The sequence below is a fragment of the Lagopus leucura genome, unplaced genomic scaffold (assembly GCF_019238085.1).
Source record: "Lagopus leucura isolate 7727_CA_CO unplaced genomic scaffold, USGS_WTPT01 Super-Scaffold_100001, whole genome shotgun sequence".
Lineage (NCBI taxonomy): Eukaryota > Metazoa > Chordata > Aves > Galliformes > Phasianidae > Lagopus > Lagopus leucura.
This window is the reverse complement of record NW_024962262.1, coordinates 90,309,344-90,322,470: the sequence shown is the minus strand read 5'-3', so window position 1 is coordinate 90,322,470 and position 13,127 is coordinate 90,309,344. Positions and strand designations below refer to the sequence as shown.

At 39.4% G+C, this 13,127-nt stretch overlaps 1 protein-coding gene across 4 annotated transcripts; it reads left to right on the top strand.

Moving 5' to 3' along the window:
* Positions 1-136: 136 nt before the first annotated feature.
* CUNH3orf52 (chromosome unknown C3orf52 homolog) lies at positions 137-10,043 on the top strand. 4 transcript variants are annotated; one of them, XM_042867618.1, is made up of 7 exons: positions 137-684; positions 1,486-1,719; positions 4,582-4,705; positions 5,263-5,390; positions 6,280-6,350; positions 7,136-7,335; positions 8,488-10,043. In XM_042867618.1, coding segments are annotated over exons 2-7 (702 nt in total). In that variant the 5' UTR covers positions 137-684; positions 1,486-1,542; the 3' UTR covers positions 8,490-10,043. The 4 variants fall into 4 exon arrangements, with proteins under 4 accessions (XP_042723552.1, XP_042723550.1, XP_042723549.1 ...); XM_042867616.1 differs by lacking the exon at positions 8,488-10,043 and having other exon boundaries at positions 1,527-1,719; positions 7,136-8,481; XM_042867615.1 differs by lacking the exon at positions 8,488-10,043 and having other exon boundaries at positions 7,136-8,481.
* Positions 10,044-13,127: the final 3,084 nt, after the last annotated feature.

Genomic DNA, 13,127 nt, shown 5'->3' with positions numbered 1-13,127 from the left:
ACAAGCTGAGATCCATAATCATTAACTCACTTGACTTAGGAAAAAATGTTGTTGTTTCAGGCAGTTCACCAGGAAGGTACAGTCTTATATATGAGTGGAAATGAAGTGAACCCAGTTTTCAACAGGAATACTTGAGAACCAGCAGGTAAATTCTCTTCTAGTGAAGATCCCAAGTGAATTCCTGTGGATTCAGGAATCAGTACCTGTTTTGATCTTGATGTCTGCTCAGCTTCATCCTCAGTACTCCAGTCTTTTAAAGATTCTCCACAACCAGAAGATGGGTCGTGGGACTTGTGTTTGTTTTTATTTGCTGATTTAAACAGAGCCTTATGCTCAGCTTCACAGAGTGCCTTTGCCTGGATGACTGCACCGTGACATCAGCAATCCAAACCTCCTTGGGAATACTCTAAGCTTAGTAGCCAGAAGAGTTGCACAATGAGAAAATCTGAGGGAGAAAAACCCATCCTCAGCGTTTGGCAGGGGAAACAAGGAGCGGTGCTGTGAGTGGATGTTCATCCAGCAGAAAAAGAAGTTGCGGAAAGAGGCTTTGTTCCCTTTTTAATCCAATGTCCTCTCTTCTGAGGCAGGAGTGTGAGCATCCTTTTGATCAAAAATAAGAGGAGTGCTCTGTGGCAAGGAAGAAGAAACCCCAGGAAGGAGTCAGAACAGAAGAAATAAGAGGAGGTAGGATGAGGAATATTGGAAGGGTGGGAGGGAAGGAGAGGGGAAAATCAGCCCTTGGTTACAGTAAGCATTTTATTTCTTGTGGCAATCTAGTGGAGAACAAATCTCAATTCACGCCATGATTTGCTTTGTAAAACCCTCAAGGGTGCAAGATAAAATTAGAAGGCCATCCCCCTTCTCTCTTCAGATTTGTTCTTCTTTTATATGGAATTAAATTCTCAATTTCCAAGTTTATGCTCCACAGTATGTGAGTAGACATAAACTCTTCTTTGGCACCTGACGCAATTTTAGACTATAGAACATCTAGAGAGGACAACTCCCAGCACAACGCTGAGTAGTGTTCAGTTCCAATTAGACTACACTGAGAGGCTAAAATTGGAAGCATTAATGGAAGATGTAAGCTCCTTTTGTAGCCCAGCAGAACCACAAGCAATGTGATACTTTCCTTGGTTTATGCTGTCGAGAACCACATCTGTTTGTCTGTATTTCACTGTTTCAGCTGAAAGCAGCAGGGAAAGCAATCCAGTTGCTTTCAAAATCACTTCAGCAAATGGCAGCACTGCTGAGGGTTAGTCACCTGCTCGTGCTTGTCAAGGGCTGGTACAGTAAGGCAGACAAACTGGAAAACCTAGTCTTGCACAGTGGAGTTATGGAGACGAGGCAAATCGATACTTCCTCACCCTCCCTTTCCTACTTGGCTTGTGCAGATGATGTTATTTGTCTTTCCAAGGATTTCCCCTTACTTACTGACGTTTTGAGATTGCTCTTGTAAAAACTATCCCAGCTCTCTCACTGTTACAGTCTTCAGCTTCATACCAGAACTGTTACTGGCATAATTACAGCTGAAACCAGAAGGAAATGAGCTGGCTCTATGCTTGCTACAGAGACAGAGGTCCTCACACAGAAACAGAAGCTATGAAAAGGCAAAGCTCTGACGGGGAGCATGAGGTTATTGAATTGCAAGAAGTTAATGGGGAGGAAAGTACAGCTGATCATAAGAAGCCTCTAAATTCTTCAGAACCTGCAACGAGCAAGGTAGGAATTTCAGTTGCTCATCTGATGCTTGTGGAGCTCCCGGGGAAATACCACACAATGACAGAAGTGGCATTTTATAGAAACTTTGTGTAGGGGTTGTTTAATTTGTTTGAGGGATGGGGAAAGGTTTCTGGCTTGAAAACAAAGACTGAAAGCAAGTAAAGTGTATTTATTTTATTTTACACGATGAAACATTCTAGTTTTGAAGTCAGATATTACCATTATTATTTTTTGGTGCTGTCTGTGAGCTTTATCTTAGGAAATAAAAGTTGTAGTTGTACTTGGTATTCTAAGTTTTGCTTTCTGTTTTCATGTACTGCCAGTGGGATCGGGCTCAAAACTAGAAGGGAGAAATGTTGAAACACACTAAAACCAGACTTTCTGAAGGAACAAATTAATCTGAAAACGGTGCTGCCAAAGAAAGAATAAGAATGTCCTGCAGTAAAGTTTGTAAATCATGCTGAATTCTTCCTCTTTGATCTTGGAGCAATTTGTGGTTGCATTTGGGTATTTATACAAGAGCGCCCCAAAGCCTCAATTAAGAGTAGTGCGTGAGTCCTGGGGTAGCCAGTGCCCAGCATTTAGCTTCAAGCTATGGGACAGACTAATGCTGCCAGACAAGCAGTATTTACTCATGAGTAGCTGTGATACAAAATTCTCATTACTTAAGAGCAGAGGGAAAATCTGTGGCAGAAATTCCACATTTCTGCGTGGGCAGATCTTTTGGGATGGCTGAACCCACCTGAGATCTTGGCAGCATTAGTCATGCTGTCTCTTCCTTCATGCTCCTGGCTAAGTTTCCTTGTGTGAGCACCATTCATCGTTTTAGTGTTGATCTGTGCCATTAAATAAACAGCTTGATTTCCTGTACCATATAGGGGGCTATCTCCTTCTCCTCTGGTCTGGTGAGCTGAACCAGCCTGCTATAGGATCAGACAACTTCTGCGGAGATTCAAAGAGAAATAGGAGAAAGGGTGGAGGAGAGAGGCTCAGCTTCCTTGAGAAACTGCCTTGAGTTTCTTTTCAGCCTTCCCCTTCCCAGAAATGTGTTTTCATCTGGGCTCTTTCTGTTGATTCTGGAATTTGATTTCCTATCCCATGAAGAATATTGGAAAATTATTATGCTCTACTTCCTGTTCAGGCAGCAGATTAATCAGAATGGCCCTGTCCATTTGGGAGAGATTTTTTTTTTTTCTCTTGCTTCTTCCTGGAGGTCTTGTGACGTTTATGGGCAGTGTCCAAGAGGGTGCTGGCCCAACTGATGAAACACCGTTGCAGAGCTGAATGTCTACTTGACATCAATGCAGTTTACAGAGCTTGATTAGCAATTAATCTTTTGTGATGGCCTGAATATGTGACTTGTATTCTAGGTGGGAGTTTGGGCTTGATAACAGTCTTGACTGATGATACAAAGCTGATGTCATCAGTGTAATGCTAGATAGTAGTTACCAATTTGTTTTTTCAGGTAAAAAAGTTATATACTAGTGTCAGGTATTAAACTGAAGGTTGTCTCTCCTAATACATTTTTTTTTTTAAATGAAGAAGGATCCCCATGTATATACATGACCACTTGAATGTGTGCTGTAAGAGAAACTGTATTAAGCCAGTTGCTCTTCATCCCCCACAGAAACGAAGTTCTCCATGGGGAGGTGTCTATAGAGGACACTTTGTCTACCCCAGTTCCTGGAGAGCTCAGATAAGCTCTTTCTGGGGATGTTCGCTCTCTCCCCCTGTGCAACTGCTGTTCCACTGAAGTTTTAAGCTAGCTGGTGGATGCCAGTTCAATTCATTAAAAAGTTTTCCATTGTGCTAGGTTCTTAGAAAGTTCAGAAGGTGAAGGAAAGGAAACTAGATTAATGCTGCATTCTAATGCTGCCAGCTAGCAGCTGGTTCCTGCCAATCTACCTATGTGTATCTCGGACAGCCCATAACATTTGCTGCGCCTCATTTGGTGCCAAAGACAAAAAGACATGGAGTTCATAGGTTTACAGTAGATGGGAGGAGGATAAATTAAAAGGAAAATATCCATTCATGCTCTTCATTCCATTTTCTGTCTGTGGAACAAATTAGTTGGCGTTTATTTGTTTTATTATGTCACCTAAACTTGTTTTTTAATGTTAGTATAGCTGGGTTAGCTAATAACTTTGCTCTTAAATCTTAGTAAAAGTTAAATGAAATGTATGTATTGTCTTTTCACTCCTACATGAACATGCATGCAAACACAATTTGTTTGAGGGTAATTTCCTTGTCATCCAGAACAAGTGAGATTTGTAATAATCTTTAAGTCTACTCAGTAGCTTCCCAGTATTCAATCTTCTGAAGAAAAAGGGAGTCAGCTTTAAAAGTCTTAATTACTCTAGTGTTTTTTTAAAGCAATAATACCTAATGAATAGTATCTCACTTGCTTTGAGTGCTGGCATCCAGGAACTATGCAGGCTAACAGCATCAACATCACAGGGGTGAATTATTTTGCAAGTTCCTCCAGACACGTTTTTAGCTGGGAGACATGGCACGCTTTAAAAGAACAGCCTGTGGGACATGCACATCAAAATGAAGTAGTTGACAAAAATTGGAAGCAGTGAAAGAACCTTGGTAGCACCTCAGCTTTCTGAGCATTTCAAAAGTTGGAAACTGAACAAATGGAGAACACTACATCTCTCAGGTAGTAGCCTGCAGGTCTATCTTCTGTCTTGCACCAGTGCTTCAGGATGGGAACCCTCGATACAGAAAATTACTTACAACAAGACTCATTTATGTTGGGCTTTTTTTTGAGTGTGTTTCTATATGTGACCGTAGAGACATGCTTAAATATTCTTCCCACCTCATTTCATTAATCAAAATTCCCTTTCCTTTTTTAACTAGGGGAGAGATCAGTGGAAATCATGCAGGAAGATAATTTTCTGGAAGTGTAAACTATGGATGGTTTTAACTACAATTTTTGTTGTTTTGTTCCTGGTCATTCTCATCAGTCTAGCTCTATATTCTAGTAAGTACTCTTGGCTTGTTCTCTAATAAAAATGAGCAATATGTACAATCTAATAAAAATATTAATTGAACAGCAGCATCCAAAGTCCTGCTGAAAACTGCATAGGAGACTTGGGTGCCAATTGCAGAAGGTAGTGTGCTGAACAGAATAGGTGGTGAAGGCTTTTAATTGAGCAAGAAACCAGTAACTTGCGTCCTGATGGGATGGCAGCTCTTGTAGCTAAGTGAGAGTATTACTAGAGTGAGAGCTAGGGTAGAAATGATGCTTGTAGCGCCGCTGGAAGGGCAATGGATCATTCACCTCTCCTCATGTGATGTCTGTCAGGTTCCCAGAGCAGATGGTTGTCATTGTCATTGATGGGGTGGGTCACTGTTCTCTGGGTGCTGTCACTTTTCTTTAGGTGACTCATGCTTTCTTTCTGTCACTCCAACACAGTCATTACCTAGCAAGTTTGTGTGAAAGCCACCTTGGAGAAAACCAGGAGGTTGTTGCTTTTTCCTCAATAATTCTGCTAACTGGAACTTTTCCTACCCTTTCTATCTCCTTTTGGATACTAGATGTTTACACAGATGAAGATGATTATTGGTATACAGATGCACTGCTACAGAACTATCACAATTTTTCTGGAAAGTTCAACTTACTGTGTGGTCTTCCACACCTTTTCTCTGAAGACATTACAAAGAGGGTACGTGCTTCTTGGCAAAGCAAATTCTCCTTACATAGGTTCAGTGTTTTTCCTTTTAAGTGTTCTCTGTTTCTCTGTGTAGCAACTCAGCCGCTTATAATTCCACATAACTTGATAAATTCTGAATTGTATTTTTGTAAAGAAAAACTGGCTGCTTTTAAGCACGTGAACAATTGCATTTGCCAGATTTGCCAGGGAAGAGGAAAAAAAAGCAAAAAAAAAAGAAAAAAAAAAAAAAAAAAAAAGGCTGTTTTTTACAATTTTTTTTTTTTACTTATTATTTGAGTAATAATTGAGACATGATCTTCACTTTTTCATTGAACCACTGAATAGCTTAGATAAGGAGAGGCCTGTAGAGGTCTTCTAGCCCAGAGTCAGATCTGCATTACATTCTCCTGAAGTGTATAATGTCAGTCTGGATTTATATCTGCCATTTACACTGAGCCATTGCTGACTGAGCAGTGGCTGAAGTGAGGCATGGCCATACTGGTTTAGATGTACTGTGGAATGGGAGTCTTAGCTGGGACACCTTTCACTCTGCCAAGTTAGAATAGAAGGGCTTTTTGCCACTAATAAGAACCTAAGCCAAACAACATAAATTGCTCTGGCAACAAGAGCACATACTTTTAGTTCACCCTGAATGCCTTCCTTTGTGCTAAGGTAATACAATAATCACTCAAACACACAGATTAACTTGTCTGTCAAGCTTAAATGGAATGTGTACCATTTCCAAGGCATTTATTTGCAGATATTTGACCTTCAGCACCTGTGTTTATAGCCCTTAAAACACCTTTATAAGAATGATTCATTGTACTGTCTTTTGTGGGGAAGGTAGAAATTGAATGGAAGAAATACCTTATTTTTAAATTTTTTTTTTTTTCTCTCTAAGATAACAGATGTATACAGCTCATCTCCAGCTCTACGACGCTACTTTAGATCTGCTAAAGTGGATTATGTCAGGTAAGCAAATTTATTACCAAAATTATCAGAAATTTACGAACTTTGGGTGAGATGTGTACCTATGTAAATATGCATAACATTTAAATCTGTGAAAAATAGAACGTTCTGGGGAGAGTGATAAATATAGGTAGTGAAAACTTGACAAAGGATCCTCTGGTCTGGTGTAAAAGACAAGTCCTACTAGTAGTATATAATGACAGTAGCATTTTGTTACTGTTGAGTATCTTCTCTGCTGTCTAATTCCAAGTGCAGGCCATAATTAGCTTATTCTTATTAAGAAGAAAATGAGCTACTGGAATCTATGATGGTTGGTTACAGATGAAGAGAAGCTCAGCTCATGGTTCCAGAGAAACAGTAGAGGTGGGAAGAAGGGAAAAGACTCTGTGCCAGACTCTGCTATCAGGAGAGCAAGTTTTTCTGTAGGTGTTTAGCTAAGTTGTGTGCCAGATGTTGCAGCAGCTCTTCCCTTATCATTATATGTTTGTTAGGCACAAATGCCGAAAGCCTCATCCTCACATGTCTAATTGCCCTTTGTGCATTGGAAAACATGCCTCAGGTATGTGCCCAGTTTCTGTTAATGTCAAGAAGTACTTGGAGAAGAGAGGGGAAAAAAAGAAACGGGATGCTTAGGTGGCAGGTTTTATTTCTATTTTTTAAGATGCTTTTCTTTAGAAAAAAGCTTAAAGAAGAAATCTGTGCCAACTTTGTGAGAATTCAGCCTCCTCAAGGAAGAAAGGATTCATTGGTGACTCACAGGCATTCATTCTTGGCTTTCTATCTTTCAGTAATGAAAGCTCCACTGTATTTTACCAACTAGAGTTCTTTGTACCGCCGTCAACAGAGGGGTTTATGGAGAATGTAATGAACCCAGACTTTATAAGGAATGTTCTACTTCAAAATATTTATGATGAAGAAGATACTTCTAATCCCGGGGCATCTGAATGTACCAGGTTAAAGCTTGACCCAGCTTCTCTCACATCAACATGTAAGTACTGTACTTTAGAGGGGCTGTTTGTAAAGAGCACAATTATTTACTTGAAAAGAGGGAGATCTTTCTGGAAAGATGTTGAGATTTATTAGCTCATGTTTTGCACAACTTTGTTAAGGTAATTGTAAAATACTCTGTTTACAAGAAAGTCTTGTTGTACCTAGCTTATAAACCAGAATTCCTTATTTGGTCCTGTAATGAGAAATTGAGTAGTGATGAAGATGCTTAGCTACAGAATCCAACCAAATTCTTCTGATCCCCTCTTGCATTTAACGCACACAGTTAAAATCTCGTGTATGTGTGTGCCATAACAGGGGGCAAAAATAACTCCAGTTGGTTTTCCTCATTTTTAATTTGTATTTAAATGTTTGTAAAACAAATTTAAATCCAGGTGAAAAGGATTAGCAATTTGGGAGTGAACTTTTGATGAATTAACAGTCAACAATGAAAAGGGAAAGAATTTTTGGGAGAAATTTTTGTATACACAAAGATATCTTTTAAATGAACCAAATGTTCCAATTTCCAGATTTTCCAGTGAAAAGGCAGTGATTCCAGTGTATTTAGGTCTGTCTTTATTGAAATATCAGTATAAAAGTCATATGAACTTTGAAGTTCCACTGAAAATAATTCAGGGAGCTGTTGTGTTGTGTTTTTCCCTGAATTTACTGAAACATACCTAAGTGCCTTCAGAATAATTCATAAGGTGATTATGGCACAAAGCCTCCTAAAGTTCAAGAAATGTTTGGACAATGCTCTCAGACATATAGCCTAATTTTTAGGTAGTCTTTTGGGGGGAGGGAGAGGAACAGGAGTTGGAGGAGTTGGATTCAGTAATCCTTCTAATTCCCTCCCAGATTGGAATATTTATGAACCTGGACTAACACATCACAGAACATAATATATAGGTACAAGTAAGATTTGTGCTTAATTCATGAGATTACCAAGGAAGTAAAAGAATGAAGGGACAAGAAATTAACAAGTCATAAATTCTAATCCAAATATTATTTTATTCCTTATGTTGGTAATATTTAAAGAAAAAAAAAAAACATACAAAAAATCCACTGTAATACTATAAAAGGGGCAGGAAAGAATACTCTGAAATATCTAACTAAAATTTAGTGTTAATAATGTGTTGTTTTTTATTTCCAGGAAAATAATGGACAGACTCCTCATCTTCCTTACCTCTTAGAAGAGGTGGTCTTCTACTGTCTGTTAGTGATCTGAGGTTAGGGAGTCATTCAACAGGTGGAAACACTTCTAAAGATGTTCTTTAAATGAAAATGTGGTATTGGTATGAGAGTGCCTTACTCCTAACACATTGCTACCTCCTTTATTTTTGTGTGGAATTATAGGTAGATCTTCAATCTTGTGAAACTAACGTATTTTGTCTGAATAGGGCTCTGTTGGCTTCCAACCCCTCTGATTTTTCTTTTTTTCTTTCTTTTTTTTATTATGGATTAATATGGATTACTTGAATGATCTGCTAAGGCAAATGACTCATTCCTTCTGCTCTTGGCTTATAAAAAATTATCTGCACAATCTCATCCTTAATGCTTACATCTACCCGCGCTCATGTCTTTTCCTTTTCTTCTCTGCCACCTTCATCTGCCATATCTCCCCAGTGCTCTTTCCTCTCAAAACAATCGAAAACTTACATATACTTTCTATTTTCAAAACTTTTGCACTTCCTTCTTAGGTGAATTAGTACTCACATCATCCCCTTGTTCATCCTATAGTCTTCCCAGAAAAGGTGGTGTCTGATCTGTTTTTCTCTTCTGTAATGTGAAATAGAAATGAAGCAGGAAGAAGCATTGGGAAGACTCTAATGCATCTGAATGCTGCAGCAATCTTTCAAATCTGTCAAATTAGCTGTGTACTTTGCTAATTAGCTACTGGTTCTTGTGAAAAGACATCCATTGGATTCACAGCTCTAAATTCAAAGGAAAATGAGTTTCTGCTCTACTTATACCTCCTGCTCTGGCAGTGATGGAAAAAAAACAAAACAAAACAAAACACAAAGAAAAGAAGAACCATAAGTAAACAGATGCAAAATACTTTGGCAAGACAGTGACAGTTGTTCTTGATGACAAGAGATCATATGGGACAGACGAGTGTCAAGAGGAAGATGCTGAGGCAGATGATGTAGGCCAGTGTAGCGTGAGAGTTACAGCCAGTAACTGACTATAACATGAAAGCTAAAAGTTAAGCATTGACTTCATGAATAATGTGATACTTCACTACCATGTTAGTGAAGTATAACTTTTTCTCACTTACAAACATTTTTAGCCAGTATAAATATTAGTATTGTTGCATAGATAAATTTATTTTAAGGAATTTTTTGTATTGTGAAAAATACCCTAGGGAAAATAGTTTTTCTGTTTTTCTATTGTTACTAGTTTATTTAAAGAGTAAACTGAAAACTAAACTATGCATTAAATTATTTATTTTTACTCTACAAGTGATCATTTTCTTTCTTTGGCATTCTTTCAGCATTTTGAATTGAAAAATAGCAATGGGAATTCTGAATGGTGACAGCAGTATGAAGGGTCTGTCTGCACTCAAATGATTGTTGTTGTAATTTTATCTGAGCTTGGGGTTGGGGAATGGTGTAGAGCAAATCAGGATGTCACTAAGCTCACATCTATGATTAATTCTGTCCCCATCCTGATTTGTAAAATGTAGCACTGGCTATAAGTACCGTAATTTCTCTTGTCTTGCCTCATTTGATGAAATGGTATGATTGTATATTTAGGGCTATTATTTCTATACGTGTATCTAAAAAACAACAGCAACAACAAAAAGATATACAGATACACAAATGTTGTGCATTAACATAGTATGCAGCGTACAATTAAAAGAGATACTCTTATTCTGGGGAAGGACAAAATTCATAGTTTGCATAGTTTATCCCAAAAGCAGAAGCTTATGGAAATGACAATGGCAAGAAAATAGTTTGCCTTTGAGATGCTGCTTGATATTATTGCTCTTACTGCTTAAGGTGACTGAATGTGCCAACACTTCTTTATCTTGATTCTGTTTCAAAGAACAAAAAAATAATAATCACTTCTTTACGAAGACACTTCCATGTGCATTAAGAATTAATGAGGAGAAACAAGAAGCTGCAAAGTATTCATTTTTTCCCTGCTGTTCTCTGCTCCAGAATTTTTTTCCATGCAATTCACGGGGAAGAATGCAGTGAAGTTGTAGCAAGATGTAAGACCGCTAAGATGATCAGAGAGCTGGAGCACCTCTCCTATGAAGAAAGGTTGAGGGAACTGGGCTTGTTTAGTTTGGAAAAGAGTAGGTTCTGGGGGACCTCATTGTGGCTTTCCAGTACTTGAGGGGAGCATATAAACAGGAGGGGGAATGGCTGTTTATGAGGGTGGATAGTGATAGAACAAGGGGGAATGGTTTTAAACTGAGACGGGGAGGTTTAGTTTAGATATTTGGAGGAAGTTTTTCCCACACAGGGTGGTGATGCACTGAACAGGTTGCCCAAGGAGGCTGTGGATGCCCCATCCCTGGAGGCATTCAAGGCCAGGCTGGATGTGGCTCTGGGCAGCCTGGTCTGGTGGTTGGTGACCCTGCACACAGCAGGGGGGTTGAAACTAGATGATCATTGTGGTCCTTTTCAACCCAGGCCATTCTATGATTCCATGATTCAACAGAAAGTATCCAGCTTTACAGCATGTCTCCAGATGTACTTTGAACTCTAATTGAAGGAAATGCCAAAAAAAGACAGTCATATCTGGTTACCTCTTAGAGGTAAATTGATAATACAAAAGAAAATAACCAGATGACATAATAAATACCTTATCCATTAGGATCAGAATAGTGTGAAAACATTTCATCAAGTTAGGTAATTTGGGTACCAAGAAAGATTTTATATCAGCAAAACTGCACAACACTTTTTTTCAAAATGTTTTAATACAAAAACAAAGGAAAAAAAAAATACATGCGGTAGCAAGAACATTAGCACATAATCACTTTATGATCTCTGGTTAGCAGATGAATAACCAGTTTCAACCTGGACATGTGTGATCAGAAATGCTTCTTGCAGTAGGTCGATGGGCTGTGAAGAAGTTGTGCTCTGCCACTGCAGGGAGCCAAAACTGAGAGTCCAGTAGAAGAGAGCTGAAAGAGTTATGTGCCAGATGCAGCACCAGGGAATCCCTTGCTGAGAGGTGTGCAGTTGCTGCCTGTGCAGCTTTGGGATCTTCAGTGGTTTCATGGTCTTCCAGGTGGCAGTGGCTTGAAGTGCCTACATTTTTTATTTGTTTATTTATTGTGTGCAGTTTGTTGCGTTCTTCATTCTATCCAGCTTTGTTAAGACTTCACTCTGTGATAAGTAATATTGCATTAAGGGTTGCTGAGGAGAACAACTAGAGAAATGATGCCTTTATCCAGGTTGTATCTTTGTGCGTATAGAGATATATGTGAAGCAGGCCAGAGAAACTCTTGAAGAGCAAGATCACCTAGAACAAAGTTTATTATTATTTTTTTTTAAAAAGGAGGTGGTTATTATTATTGAATTTTTGATATTTCTATAATAAATTCTACTACATCCCTTAAAAAAAAGGCACTGTAAAAATCCTGAAAATCTGGAAAAATCATGAAGTCTCAATTGCTTCTAGCAAAAAGCACTCTGTTTTCTATAGAGAAACATAAACATTGCTTTGCAATGGTAGCTACTGCTGATTCCTCTTGTTTTAATTGTTAAGTCCTGTATCCTCTCCATGCTTCTTTTGGTGATTGCTTTTTCAGATTTGTCTCATCGGGACTGACTAGAATACATAAGCTTTTATAACATAACAGAGATGCTCTCCAGCTTGTTTGAAGAGTCAGCACAACAGATGGGATTAGGAAGGCTGCGTGCTGCCAGCTTAAATATTCACGTAGCTCCCAGGAATGCCATCAGAGCAGAAAGGCTTCCTTTCTAATGGATCAGGACATAATCGTATGCATTCTGGTCTTCAGAGTAGGTGGTATATTGCTTGCTTTTAGGTATGTTGACAGTTGCGTATTCTGTCTGAGTTTCCATGTTAGCTGCATAGGATTCAGGTTTGACATTGTAGCTGACAGTAGAATACCACATTCCACTGGTATTCATAGAGCCTTTTTGGTCACTGTGTTCCTGAGAGCAGGGAGAGGGAAAGAGAGATGAATTGGCTTCAGCATGGTAATACCCTCTTGCTGAAGAATCTTGCAGCCTTCCTGCAGTAGTGTTAATGCTCGTATGTAATAATGAGAAGGGTTTGCAGACCTGCAGCTATTTCCCTTTTGTGTGGACCACAGCTGCACACAGGAGCATGCAGCAGCACATAACTGCTGCGCAGCTGGATGGTGATGGCCTGACGTGTTCTGAGATTGATACTGCCTGCTGGTGGATTACGTGAGAAAACTTTCATCACACCATGCACATGGGAACACAGCAGCACATATAGGGGAGTCTGAATCATCCTCTGCCCTGGCTGCACCCAGGGACTGGGACTATGAGTTAGCTGGCCCGTGTGCTTGGCTGCTGGTGCCTGGAGAGATCCAAGTGCCAGCCACCAGCACAAGCTGGGCTCAGCAGTAGCACTTAAACTGAGCATGGACATGTGGCTCCTGGAAGGGGCCCAAGTATTGCAGGGGATGCAAGGACAGCTGCCCTCTGCCTGGTGGCCCTCTTCTAGCATGTTCCTTGGAACCAGAGAGAGAGGAAATTATTCATTAATGAATGAGAAGATAACATTGCATGAGTAGCTGCCTTCCTAAACCTGTTGAAACTTGCCCGCTCTTTAACTCCT

What these genes read in the sequence shown, in the direction of transcription:
- CUNH3orf52 (XM_042867616.1), top strand. Translation starts at nt 1,543, where the DNA reads ATGAGCTGGCTCTATGCTTGCTACAGAGACAGAGGTCCTCACACAGAA. An exon ending in CAGAACCTGCAACGAGCAAG is followed by an intron (nt 1,720 to 4,581) that starts GTAGGAATTTCA and finishes TTTTTTAACTAG; the next exon opens with GGGAGAGATCAGTGGAAATC. An exon ending in CTGAAGACATTACAAAGAGG is followed by an intron (nt 5,391 to 6,279) that starts GTACGTGCTTCT and finishes TTTCTCTCTAAG; the next exon opens with ATAACAGATGTATACAGCTC.